Genomic DNA, 14,930 nt, shown 5'->3' on the forward strand with positions numbered 1-14,930 from the left:
AGAAGAGAAAGGAGGATGTGAAAAGCTGTAGGACAGGCATGACCACATGACCCAAATCTCCCGCCGAGGGTGCCAGACCTGCCCGTACACCTTGGACAACGGGTCCCTGTAGCAACGGGAGATGCCACGAGTCTCCGACTAAAAGGTGAATGATCTACACGAACCGATGCTTGTGCTTCTAGTTCCGACCGTGCAGGAATATCTAACAATTTCACAACAACTACCTTATACACACACAAGTATAAAGGAATGAATAAGAATATGTACATATAAATATATGGATGAGCGATGGCCGAACGGCATAGACAATGTTAGTGGTGGCTGTTTAACAGTCTGATGGCCTTGAGATAGAAGCTGTTTTTCAGTCTCTCTGTCCCAGCTTTGATGCACCTGTACTGATCTCACCTGCTGGATGATAGCGAGGTGAACAGGCAGTGGCTCGGGTGGTTGTTGTCCTTGATGATCTTTTTGGCCTTCCTGTGACATCGGGGTGTGACTCCTGAGGGATGTCAGGTATCCACGCGGGTTAGCACCAAGCCTGCTGCCAGCACATAGCTAGCCCGAAGAAAACTTGTGTTTCCGTCTTCCTTAGGTCTCGAGAATCTCGCTGACCACATCACGGTCCGTTTAGAATAACCAAGCGACTTAATGCTACGTATGCTAAACGAGAGAGAGATACACAAACAATTCCACCTTGGGAGGCCAGAAATCACCAGTGGCATTATGCTAGCTAGTTCGCCTTGACGCGTCAGCTAACCTGGCTAGCACACTACGTAGCGCTGTTTAGCCTGATCCCCGTCCACATAAGACCGGATCGTCCACCAAGTCCAGGAAGAGAGGGAAACGGTGCTTGACCGAGGCAGAGGCAGGCACCCTCAGCCTTCAAGTCTTCTTCCCCTCAGCCGGCGACAGAGCGCACAGGAAACCGGGTTAAGCTAGGGCAGCATGCCTCAACCCGGACAGACAAGACATTTGATCTAAACAACGCCCCTCAATTCATCCCCAGGTCCCATAACCCAGCCGAGATACGGGCACCCGTGAGAGGAAACCATAAGAAATCCACACGTTTGCCAAGGGAACCTGTACGTACCATGGACTGGACTAGGGGAATGGAATGGTACCAGCCACGGGCAAGCCACTGTTCCTGACACCGGTCCCCGCACACAAGCTGACCCGACCGCCGAGACATACCCGACAAACAAAGCGTCAGTATCTTTTTAATTTACTTGGGCATGGTCATGAACCCAAACCGGGCTTGTTAGCCTTCGTAATAACTAACAGATTCAGCAGGGAAAGTCCCGGAACCAGTTACCAAGCTTTAACACCACAACGTCCAGAAGCATGAACACACTCTCCTTAAGTGGCACAGCTTCCGGTGAGGCACGGTGAGGCACGGTGTTCATTGGCCTTGTCAGGCGTGATTCTAACGGTCTCCAGTAGAGGGCTCACCCCATAGCTGTCCCGAGTTGACCGACTGAAAGGGAATAGTGGTTGCTTGAGAATTGATCAAAAGGCACGTGAAGGGAATGCTGGAGTCAAATTGCTCAGATTAATTCAAGTCGTTCTTTTCTACAGCGTAAACACACCTGTATTGGTATCTGCCTCCATGCATATCAATCACATAGAAATATTGTTCTGAAGATTGACTCACAGAAGAGAGAGATAATTGAGGACTCAGCACAATACCATTGACATAGAAGTCTTGCCTTTTCAAAGACTATTTCCATTCACACACACACACATTCTCTCTCTGTCTCTCTCTCTCTCTCTGTCTCTCAATTCAATTCAATTCAATTTACTTTATTGACATGGCAAGTTCATTATTACTTACATTACTTCTCCCCCTCTCGCTGTCTCTCCCCCCTCTCGCTGTCTCTCCCCACTCTCGCTGTCTCTCCCCCCTCTCGCTGTCTCTCCCCCCTCTCGCTGTCTCTCCCCCCTCTCGCTGTCTCTCCCCCCTCTCGCTGTCTCTCCCCCCTCTCGCTGTCTCTCCCCCCTCTCTCTCGCTGTCTCTCCCCCCTCTCTCTCGCTGTCTCTCCCCCTCTCTCCCCCCCTCTCTCTCGCTCTCTCCCCCCCTCTCGCTGTCTCTCCCCCCTCTCTCTCCCCCCTCTCTCCCCCCCCCCCCTCTCTGTCTCTCCCCCCCTCTCTCTGTCTCTCCCCCTCTCCCCCTCCCCTCTCTCTCATAAAAATACCATATGAAGTGTTTTTCTGCAGCATCAGCACTGAAGCTTTTTGTGTTTGTTAGCATGTTCATCATCCTCAAACTGACATAAATGCTGCCCACTGAATATCAATGTTAGTCATCCCCTACTTGAGGCAGAGAGAGCGAGAGAGAGAGAGAGAGAGAGAGAGAGAGAGAGAGAGAGAGAGAGAGAGAGAGAGAGACACACACACAGAGAGAGAGAGAGAGAGAGAGAGAGAGAGAGAGAGAGAGAGAGAGAGAGAGAGAGAGAGAGAGAGAGAGAGAGAGAGAGAGAGAGAGAGAGAGAGAGAGAGAGAGCGAGAGAGAGAGAGAGAGAGAGAGAGACACACACAGAGAGAGCGAGAGAGAGAGAGAGAGAGAGAGAGAGAGAGAGAGAGATACACAGAGAGAGCGAGAGAGAGAGAGAGAGAGAGACAAACAGAGAGAGAGAGAGCGAGAGAGAGGACAAGCTGGAGGATAATGTTTTTTTGTTTTAATCCCTTTTTTTGTCAGTCGCTGACTCGTCACTAAGCCATCTGGAACACTGCAGGAGATCACACTGATACTCAGATGTATATCTCTCTCCCTACACCACTCAGTTATCTCTGCCTCTCCCTACACCACTCAGTTCTCTCTCCCTCTCCCTACACCACTCAGTTATCTCTCCCTACACCACTCAGTTATCTCTCCCTACACCACTCAGTTATCTCTCCCTCTCCCTACACCACTCAGTTATCTCTCCCTCTCCCTACACCACTCCGTTCTCTCTCCCTCTCCCTACACCACTCCGTTCTCTCTCCCTCTCCCTACACCACTCAGTTATCTCTCCCTCTCCCTACACCACTCAGTTATCTCTCCCTCTCCCTACACCACTCAGTTCTCTCCCTCTCCCTACACCACTCAGTTCTCTCCCTCTCCCTACACCACTCAGTTATCTCTCCCTCTCCCTACACCACTCAGTTATCTCTCCCTCTCCCTACACCACTCAGTTATCTCTCCCTCTCCCTACACCACTCAGTTATCTCTCCCTACACCACTCAGTTATCTCTCCCTACACCACTCAGTTATCTCTCCCTACACCACTCAGTTATCTCTCCCTCTCCCTACACCACTCTGTTCCCTCTCTTACTTTCTCCCTCTCTCTCTACACCACTGTTCTCTCTCTCCTCACACCTCTCCGTTCTCTATCTCTCGGTCTACACCACTCCGTTCTCTCTCCTCTCTATTACTTTCTCCCTCTCTACACCACTCTGTTCCCTCTCCCTCTCTTACTTTCTCCCTCTCTACACCACTCTGTTCTCTCTCTCCTCTATCTCTCCCTATACCACTCCGTTCCCTCTCCTCCCTCTACACCACTCTGTTCTCGCTCTCTCTCCTCTATCTCTCCCTATACCACTCCGTTCCCTCTCCTCCCTCTCTACACCACTCTGTTCTCTCTCTCCTCTATCTCTCCCTATACCACTCCGTTCCCTCTCCTCCCTCTCTACACCACTCTGTTCTCTCTCCTCTATCTCTCCCTATACCACTCCGTTCCCTCTCCTCCCTCTCTACACCACTCTGTTCTCTCTCTCCTCTATCTCTCCCTATACCACTCTGTTCCCTCTCTACACCACTCCGTTCTCTCTCTCCTCTATCTCTCCCTATACCACTCCGTTCCCTCTCCTCCCTCTCTACACCACTCTGTTCTCGCTCTCTCTCCTCTATCTCTCCCTATACCACTCTGTTCCCTCTCCTCCCTCTCTACACCACTCCGTTCTCTCTCTCCTCTATCTCTCCCTATACCACTCCGTTCCCTCTCCTCCCTCTACACCACTCTGTTCTCTCTCTCCTCTATCTCTCCCTATACCACTCTGTTCCCTCTCCTCCCTCTCTACACCACTCTGTTCTCTCTCTCCTCTATCTCTCCCTATACCACTCCGTTCCCTCTCCTCCCTCTCTACACCACTCTGTTCTCTCTCTCCTCTATCTCTCCCTATACCACTCTGTTCCCTCCACTCCCTCTCTACACCACTCCGTTCTCTCTCTCCTCTATCTCTCCCTATACCACTCCGTTCCCTCTCCTCCCTCTACACCACTCTGTTCTCGCTCTCTCTCCTCTATCTCTCCCTATACCACTCCGTTCCCTCTCCTCCCTCTCTACACCACTCTGTTCTCTCTCTCCTCTATCTCTCCCTATACCACTCCGTTCCCTCTCCTCCCTCTCTACACCACTCTGTTCTCTCTCCTCTATCTCTCCCTATACCACTCCGTTCCCTCTCCTCCCTCTCTACACCACTCTGTTCTCTCTCTCCTCTATCTCTCCCTATACCACTCTGTTCTCTCTCTACACCACTCCGTTCTCTCTCTCCTCTATCTCTCCCTATACCACTCCGTTCCCTCTCCTCCCTCTCTACACCACTCTGTTCTCGCTCTCTCTCCTCTATCTCTCCCTATACCACTCTGTTCCCTCTCCTCCCTCTCTACACCACTCCGTTCTCTCTCTCCTCTATCTCTCCCTATACCACTCCGTTCCCTCTCCTCCCTCTCTTCACCACTCTGTTCTCTCTCTCCTCTATCTCTCCCTATACCACTCCGTTCCCTCTCCTCCCTCTACACCACTCTGTTCTCTCTCTCCTCTATCTCTCCCTATACCACTCTGTTCCCTCTCCTCCCTCTCTACACCACTCTGTTCTCTCTCTCCTCTATCTCTCCCTATACCACTCCGTTCCCTCTCCTCCCTCTCTACACCACTCTGTTCTCTCTCTCCTCTATCTCTCCCTATACCACTCCGTTCCCTCTCCTCCCTCTCTAAACCACTCCTTTCTCTCTCCCTCTCTCTTTCCATACACCACTCCTCTCTCTGTTCCCTCCCTCTCTCTCCCCGACTCCCCCTTCATGTCTCTTCCAGACTCCTAACAAGTTAAATCCCTGCAGTGAGAATTGAAGGACTTTAGTTATTCTATGCTAATACACCATGTGCCTGCCCACACATGGAGCACATCACTTGATCCCTCTCATCCAGAAATAGTACACTGGGCTGGCACAGAAAACAATAACTATATTTTGCAAATCTGCATCCCTCTTGATCCAGCTCATCCCAAAATCCTTCTGATAAAAAGGGAAATGACCATGATAAAGATGTAATAACCACTGCTTATAAATGTGCTTATGAATGGGTTAAGTATCGGTTACGAATGGGTTATGTATGGATTATGGGCGCAGTGGTCTAAGACACTGCATCGCAGTGCTAGTTTTGCCACTAGAGATTCTGGGTTCGAGTCCAGGCTCTGCCGCAGCCGGCCGCGACCGGGAGACCAATGGGGCGGCGCACAATTGGCCCAGCATCGTCCGGGTTAGGGGAGGGTTTGGCCAGCAGGGATGTTCTTGTCCCATCGTGCACTAGCGACTCCTATGGCGGGACGGGTGCAATGCACGCTGACACGGTCACCAGGTGTACGGTGTTTCCTCCGACACATTGGTGCGGCTGGCTTCCGGGTTAAGTGGGCGTTGTGTCAAGAAGCAGTGCGGCTTGGCTGGGTCGTGTTCCGGAGGACGCAAGGCTCTTGACCTTCGCCTCTCCAGAGTCCGTACGGGAGTTGCAGCGATGAGATAAGACTAACTACCAATTGGATACCAAGAAATTGGGGAGAAAAAAGGGGCCAAAAAATGTATAAAAAATGTATGTGTTATGAATGGGTTATGAATGGGTTATGTATGGACTATGTATGGACTATGTATGGACTATGTATGGGTTATGAATGGGTTATGAATGGGTTATGTATGGGTTATGAATGGGTTATGTATGGGTTATGTATGGGTTATGAATGGACTATGTATGGGTTATGAATGGACTATGAATGGGTTATGTATGGACTATGAATGGGTTATGTATGGGTTATGTATGGGTTATGAATGGGTTATGAATGGGTTATGAATGGGTTATGAATGGGTTATGTATGGGTTATGTATGGGTTATGAATGGGTTATGAATGGGTTATGTATGGGTTATGAATGGACTATGTATGGGTTATGTATGGGTTATGTATGGACTATGAATGGGTTATGTATGGACTATGAATGGGATATGAATGGGATATGAATGGGTTATGTATGGGTTATGAATGGACTATGAATGGGATATGAATGGGTTATGTATGGGTTATGTATGGACTATGAATGGGATATGAATGGGTTATGTATGGACTATGAATGGGATATGAATGGGTTATGTATGGGTTATGTATGGGATATGTATGGGTTATGTATGGGTTATGAATGGGTTATGTATGGACTATGAATGGCTTATGTATGGACTATGAATGGGTTATGGGTTATTTATGGGTTATGTATGAACTATGAATGGGATATATATGGGTCATGTATGGGTTATGTATGGACTATGAATGGGTTATGTATGGGTTATGAATGTGTTATGGGTTATGTATGGACTATGAATGGGATATGTATGGGTTATGAATGGGTTATGTATGGACTATGAATGGCTTATGTATGGACTATGAATGGGTTATGGGTTATTTATGGGTTATGTATGAACTATGAATGGGATATATATGGGTCATGTATGGGTTATGTATGGACTATGAATGGGTTATGTATGGACTATGTATGGGATATGTATGGGTTATGTATGGATAATGAATGGGTTATGTATGGTTTATGTATGGACTATGTATGGACTATGTATGGACTATGTATGGACTATGAATGGGATATGTATTGGTAATGTATGGACTATGAATGGATTATGTATGGGTTATGTATGGACTATGAATGGGTTATGTATGGGTTATGTATGATTATGAATGGGTTATGTATGGGTTATGTATGATTATGAATGGGTTATGTATGGGTTATGTATGGGTTATGTATGGGTTATGTATGGATTATGAATGGATTATGTATGGATTATGTATGGATTATGAATGGGTTATGTATGATTATAAATGGGTAATGTATGGGATATGTATTGGTTATGTATGGATTATGAATTTGAAATGTATGGGTTATGTATGGGTTATGAATGGGTTATGTATGGGTTATGTATGGATTATGTATGGGTTATGTATGGATTATGAATGGATTATGTATGGGTTATGTATGATTATAAATGGGTCATGTATGGGATATGTATTGGTTATGTATGGATTATGAATTTGAAATGTATGGGTTATGTATGGGTTATGAATGTGTTAGGAATGGGTTATAAATGGGTTATGAATAGTTTCTGAAGTCCTTATGCACTTAACCTTCAAATAAAGGGTTCCCAAACATATTGATGAGGGTGAGTTTAACTCGTTATTCTTAGGTTCAGCTTTGTTCATGTCCTATATTAATCTAGCTTCATGATAATCCCACAGTTTAATCTGCATAGTGTTGGTAATGACACTGTGACACGTCACTTTACAACAGGTCAGGTCAGTAATTGAGATCTCATCTGATGCACATTCACCACGTGAATCAGAGTCAAATAAGACTCAAATAAAAGATTGATTCAGAATCAAATATTATACAACTGAAACCAAATGTAATTCTAAATGAAATACTGTACGACTCAAATAAAAGTTTGATTCAGAATCAAATAAGACAGACTCCTCATACTGTACTCCTTGATAAACAGAATTAAATGTTGGTGTTAGTTTATGAAGGGACAGAAAAGAAAAAAAAACATTTTCATGCAAATTTTCATGCATATCTAGTTGCAACAATGTAAATAACTGGAAATACTGACACATATAATGTGACATACGGCCATCGCATACGGTTGTATTCCAGAGGTAGTTTCCAGAGAATAATGAATTAATGTACTTTAACTGTTAAGATCGTAGACGGTTTCATTTTGTCTTAATGCATTTAGGGTTACATATGTCATCTATTATAAAGGTTATTTGCAAGCCCCAAATCTAGAATGTCATTTTTTTTGTTGTATTATATAAATTTACGAAGTTCAAAGGTCAACCTCTGTTTGCTTTCTGTTCCTATGAAAGGTTATGACCCTTCACAGGGGTAGTGAAACTATCCATTGGATTGCTGTGAGTGAGACCTATCCTGACCAGCACCGGAACCTCCCATCCCAATAAAAAAACGAAATATACACCCTGGTCTGTAAGAACATCCACTGGCATAGGGGCTATACGCTATACGGTTGCATGCAGGGTGGTTAATCAGTCTAAAGTGAACACGTCCTGGCTCTTGTTCATTAGGGTACATAACGAGGGAAAAAAACGTTTCAAAAGTCATCTGCGACAGAAAAAAAAATGAAAGATTGAGCTTTTCTCAAGTCCAGGAAGTCCCTCCCAGTTTCAAAAACCGCTTTTTTTCCCTCTTACATTTGGTGCCTAATGAACAGGACCCTGGCTCTCCATCACAGTAACCATCATGCCAACGTGTATTTGTACTTAATGCCAAATGAATGTTTCTTATTGGATAAGTACAGGTAATGCCTCCCTGTTTCGGTCAGTTTTCTTACATTTGGTGCCTAATGAACATACCCACCTGTATTTGTACTGTATGCGGTCCAGCTCCTGGTAGCTGATTCCCAGGTTGATACCGATGGACCTCCAGTCCTGTCCGATCTGCAGGGAGATGGCCAGCAGGTTAGCCTCAGTCAGATACCCGCTCTCTGGGTCTCCCAGGTTCAGCGGAGGGTACTGAGGCTGCTCCCAGTCCATACCATTACTACCACCCTCTGAGTTCAGGCCCTGAAGGGAAGGGAGAGAGGGTGGTGAAGACAGGAAGTAGAGGAAGAGGCTCATACCATTACTACCCTATCAGAGTTCATAGCCTGAGTGGGTGGTGAAGACAGGAAGTAGAGGAAGAGGCTCATACCATTACTACCCTATCAGAGTTCATAGCCTGAGTGGGTGGTGAAGACAGGAAGTAGAGGAAGAGGCTCATACCATTACTACCCTATCAGAGTTCATAGCCTGAGTGGGTGGTGAGGACAGGAAGTAGAGGAAGAGGCTCATACCATTACTACCCTAACAGAGTGCATAGCCTGAGTGGGTGGTGAGGACAGGAAGTAGAGGAAGAGGCTCATACCATTACTACCCTATCAGAGTTCATAGCCTGAGTGGGTGGGAAAGTGTAAAATTAACCGTCTGGCTAAATCTGGAACATAAACATAAATATTTTTGGGGACTATTGTAGCTGGAAACAGTTGATTTTTAATGGAATATTTACATAGGCGTACAGAGGCCCATTATCAGCAACCATCACTCCGGTGTTCCAATGGCACTTCCAAATATCCTGCCAGAATGTGTGCAGTTTGGGGCATGACCAGAAGAGGTGACCTAGGGTACCCTAGGCATATCGGAGAGACCGAGGGGTAAAGACGAGTGTAATTTGGTACAGCAATAGTCCAGTCTATGAATCACTTTGTATTGAATAAGTTTGGTGTCGGGAGTTTATCGAGCACAAGTATCTGGAAGGCAATCAGCCCAAACTGTCATCATTAATCTCCATAACAAGGTCTTCCTCTCAGGTCTCCTTCAAATGTTGTGTGGAAACAGAGTAGTATGCTGTAAAGTGATCTACACATCTGGAGATCAAACTCTTGGAGTCAGGGGCGAGGTTCATGAAAGTATATAGTTCGCGGGCAGGTGTAATTGCCTCAGAATTTGGTACATTTTAGCGAACATAATTTATTTTCTGAAGATACTGGAATAAATTACGCTGCCATTCAAAAGTTCGGGGTCACTTAGAAATGTCCATGTTTTTGAAATATATACACTGCTCAAAAAAATAAAGGGAACACTTAAACAACACAATGTAACTCCAAGTCAATCACACTTCTGTGAAATCAAACTGTCCACTTAGGAAGCAACACTGATTGACAATAAATTTCACATGCTGTTGTGCAAATGGAATAGACAAAAGGGGGAAATTATAGGCAATTAGCAAGACACCCCCAAAAAAGGAGTGATTCTGCAGGTGGTGACCACAGACCACTTCTCAGTTCCTATGCTTCCTGGCTGATGTTTTGGTCACTTTTGAATGCTGGCGGTGCTCTCACTCTAGTGGTAGCATGAGACGGAGTCTACAACCCACACAAGTGGCTCAGGTAGTGCAGTTCATCCAGGATGGCACATCAATGCGAGCTGTGGCAAGAAGGTTTGCTGTGTCTGTCAGCGTAGTGTCCAGAGCATGGAGGCGCTACCAGGAGACAGGCCAGGACATCAGGAGACGTGGAGGAGGCCGTAGGAGGGCAACAACCCAGCAGCAGGACCGCTACCTCCGCCTTTGTGCAAGGAGGTGCACTGCCAGAGCCCTGCAAAATGACCTCCAGCAGGCCACAAATGTGCATGTGTCAGCATATGGTCTCACAAGGGGTCTGAGGATCTCATCTCGGTACCTATTGGCAGTCAGGCTACCTCTGGCGAGCACATGGAGGGCTGTGCGGCCCCACAAAGAAATGCCACCCCACACCATGACTGACCCATCGCCAAACCGGTCATGCTGGAGGATGTTGCAGGCAGCAGAACGTTCTCCACGGCGTCTCCAGACTCTGTCACGTCTGTCACATGTGCTCATGTGCTCAGTGTGAACCTGCTTTCATCTGTGAAGAGCACAGGGCGCCAGTGGCGAATTTGCCAATCTTGGTGTTCTCTGGCAAATGCCAAACGTCCTGCACGGTGTTGGGCTGTAAGCACAACCCCCACCTGTGGACGTCGGGCCCTCATACCACCCTCATGGAGTCTGTTTCTGACCGTTTGAGCAGACACATGCACATTTGTGGCCTGCTGGAGGTCATTTTGCAGGGCGCTGGCAGTGCACCTCCTTGCACAAAGGCGGAGGTAGCGGTCCTGCTGCTGGGTTGTTGCCCTCCTACGGCCTCCTCCACGTCTCCTGATGTCCTGGCCTGTCTCCTGGTAGCGCCTCCATGCTCTGGACACTACGCTGACAGACACAGCAAACCTTTTGCCACAGCTCGCATTGATGTGCCATCCTGGATGAACTGCACTACCTGAGCCACTTGTGTGGGTTGTAGACTCCGTCTCATGCTACCACTAGAGTGAGAGCACCGCCAGCATTCAAAAGTGACCAAAACATCAGCCAGGAAGCATAGGAACTGAGAAGTGGTCTGTGATCACCACCTGCAGAATCACTCCTTTTTTGGGGGTGTCTTGCTAATTGCCTATAATTTCCACCTTTTGTCTATTCCATTTGCACAACAGCATGTGAAATTTATTGTCAATCAGTGTTGCTTCCTAAGTGGACAGTTTGATTTCACAGAAGTGTGATTGACTTGGAGTTACATTGTGTTGTTTAAGTGTTCCCTTTATTTTTTTGAGCAGTGTATATATATATTTGCCTAGAAGGACAGCATCCCGGAGTTGCCTCTTCACTGTTGACGTTGAGACTGGTGTTTTGCAGGTACTATTAAATGAAGCTGCCCGTTGAGGACTTGTTAGGCGTCTGTTTCTCAAACTAGACACTAATGTACTTGTCCTCTTGCTCAGTTGTGCACCGGGGCCTCCCACTCCTCTTTCTATTCCGGTTAGAGACAGTTTGCGCTGTTCTGTGAAGGGAGTAGTACACAGCGCTGTACGAGATCTTCAGTTTCTTGGTAATTTCTCTCATGGAATAGCTTTCATTTCTCAGAACAAGAATAGACTGACAAGTTTCAGAAGAAATAGCTTTGTGATGTCTTTGCTGATGCTCCAGATACTCAACTAGTCTAAAGAAGGCCAGTTTTATTGCTTCTTTAATCAGAACAAACGATTTCAGCTGTGCTAACATAATTGCAAAAGGGGTTTTCTAATGATCAATTAGCCTTTTAAAATGATAAACTTGGATTAGCTAACACAACGTGCCATTGGAACACAGGAGTGATGGTTGCTGATAATGGGCCTCTGTACGCCTATGTAGATATTCCATTAAAAATCAGCCGTTTCCAGCTACAATAGTCATTTACAACATTAACAAAGTCTTCACTGTATTTCTGATCAATTTGATGTTATTTCAATGGACAAAAAAAAAGAGCTTTTCTTTAAAACAACAACAAGGAAGTGACCCCAAAGTGACCATTTATAAGTGACCCCAAAGTGACCATTTATAAGTGACCCCAAAGTGACCATTTATAAGTGACCCCAAACTTTTGAATGGTTGTGTAGATGCGGGGAGATCGTACACTTTCCTCAACTGTGCAAATGTGGCAAAAGTAGTATTAATGTCAAGGTCTGTAATAGTAATAATGCCCTTTCTCTTCCAGAATAGGAAAGTACTGTCAGTTAGTGAGGAGGGGGGGGGGGGGGGGCATGGTTATGGCAAATAGGAGTACGGACAGAGTTCTCCAGGAGACTGAATGTTGTCCTTATTTGATACCAAATGTATTATTTTTATGTACTAATTTAGTGGATGAAAAGAGAAGTGCTGGCAGAGAGGTGTTGTGTATATCTTGTTCAATAGCGAGCCATGGAAGGGGTGGACGGATCTACCACACAAGGGTATGCATCTTGCCAATAAACCAGTGCTCTAGCATTTGCAGCCTAATAATAACGCTGACAATTTGGCAGGCTTGATCATGTGTACTTTTTATCCCCACACAAAAAGGCAAGATGTTAAAATCCGCAGATTCTGAAAGAGATACAAGGAATTTTGGTGACTGTAGCCATTTTAATAGCACAGCCTATCATAGAGGGAGGCAACACTCTTCAGATCTCAGTGTTACGCTTTAACTTCTCTGTCATGTCGAGATACTGTAGTTCCAATTATAAATCAATTCAGCATGGGCATGGGGATGACAACACTTAAAGATTTAATTTTCTCTCGTGATTTTATAAAGGTATTTTAAGTCTGGGTTTAATTCACGCCTTTAAGAGGCATGAATTCACTTTTATCCCAGTTTATGGTGTACCAAGAGACCGCTCCAAATGATTCGATGAGCTCCAACAGCGGTGGGAGTGACTCTTCGGGGCGTGAAAGGAACAAAATGACGCCATCCGCATATAGAGGGACAATGCGGTGATCAACCTTGCCCATGTTTAGCGGAGAAATGAAAACATGGCTCCTGATACTAATAGCTAGGTAGGGCTTCCATAGCAATGCCGAATAGCAACGGACTCAAGCGGCACCCCTGGCGGCAGGAACGTTGAAGTGAAAACGGAGGTGATTTATTGAAATTAGTGAGAACTGAAGATGTCGGGAACGCATATACACTGAACAAAAATATAAAAACGCAGCATGTAAAGTGTTGGTCCCATGTTTCATGAGCTGAAATAAAAGATACCAGAAATGTTTTATACGCACTTCTTGCTTTCATATTTTGTGCACAGATTTGTTTCATTCCTTGTTAGTGAGCTGTTGATCCTTTGTCAAGATAATCCATCCACCTGACAGGTGTGGCATATCAAGAACCTGATTAAACAGCATGATCATTACACAGGTGCACCTTGTGCCGGGGACAATAAAAGGCCACTAAAATGTGCAGTTTTGTCACACAACACAATGCCACAGATGTCTCAAATTTTGAGGGAGCGTGCAATTGGCATGCAGGAATGTCCACCAGAGCTGTTGCCAGAGAATTTAATGTACATTTCTCTACCATAAGCCGCATCCAACGTTGTTTTAGAGAATTTGGCAGTACGTCAACCGGCCTCACAACCGCAGACCACGTGTAACCACGCTAGCCCAGGACCTCCACATCCGGCTTCTTCACCTGCGGGATCGTCTGAGACCAGCCACCAGGGCAGCTGACGAAATGGAGGAGTATTTCTGTCTGTAATAAATGCCCTTTTGTGGTGAAAAGGGTATTTTGATTGGCTGGGCCTGGCTCCCAAGTCGGTGGCCACCCATGGCTACGCCCCTGCCCAGTGAAATTATCAGCAGCCGTCTTCATCCCCATGAATATCAGGGACATTACCTTTAAAAGTCTACTGAATATCAGGGACAATGCCTTTAAAAGTCTACTGAATATCAGGGACATTACCTTTAAAAGTATATTGAATATCAGGGATAATGCCTTTAAAAGTCTATTGAATATCAGGGACAATGCCTTTAAAAGTCTACTGAATATCAGGGACATTACCTTTAAAAGTATATTGAATATCAGGGACAATGCCTTTAAAAGTCTATTGAATATCAGGGACATTACCTTTAAAAGTCTATTGAATATCAGGGACAATGCCTTTAAAAGTCTACTGAATATCAGGGACATTACCTTTAAAAGTCTACTGAATATCAGGGACATTACCTTTAAAAGTCTATTGAATATCAGGGACAATGCCTTTAAAAGTCTACTGAATATCAGGGACATTACCTTTAAAAGTCTATTGAATATCAGGGACAATGCCTTTAAAAGTCTACTGAATATCAGGGACATTACCTTTAAAAGTCTATTGAATATCAGGGACAATGCCTTTAAAAGTCTACTGAATATCAGGGACATTACCTTTAAAAGTCTATTGAATATCAGGGACAATGCCTTTAAAAGTCTATTGAATATCAGGGACATTACCTTTAAAAGTCTACTGAATATCAGGGACATTACCTTTAAAAGTATATTGCTTAGCACAAATGTGTTGGTTTGAATCCCAGCCAGAGTGAAGTGGAGGATGAGGATGAGAGAAGTGGTAAGAAGATCCAATATTTACAAAGGATAGTGGTACTGGGTAGTGGGTACTCAAACATCTGACATGTCAAATCAAATCTTATCGGTCACATACACATGGTTAGCAGATGTTTATGCGAGTGTAGCGAAATGCTTGTCCTGATGCTTTGGAAAATAAAGACTTCACAAGCAGTTTGTGTG

At 45.4% G+C, this 14,930-nt stretch overlaps 1 protein-coding gene across 1 annotated transcript in view; it reads right to left on the reverse strand.

Annotated features, from left to right (window-relative positions):
- Nucleotides 1-14,930, reverse strand: part of pidd1 (p53-induced death domain protein 1) — a 41,154-nt gene that overhangs the window by 5,752 nt on the left and 20,472 nt on the right. The window contains 1 exon segment of the mRNA XM_038999151.1: nt 8,675-8,880. Coding sequence (XP_038855079.1) covers nt 8,675-8,880 — 206 coding nt within the window.

Source organism: Salvelinus namaycush, chromosome 8 (assembly GCF_016432855.1).
Source record: "Salvelinus namaycush isolate Seneca chromosome 8, SaNama_1.0, whole genome shotgun sequence".
Taxonomy (NCBI): Eukaryota; Metazoa; Chordata; class Actinopteri; order Salmoniformes; family Salmonidae; genus Salvelinus; species Salvelinus namaycush.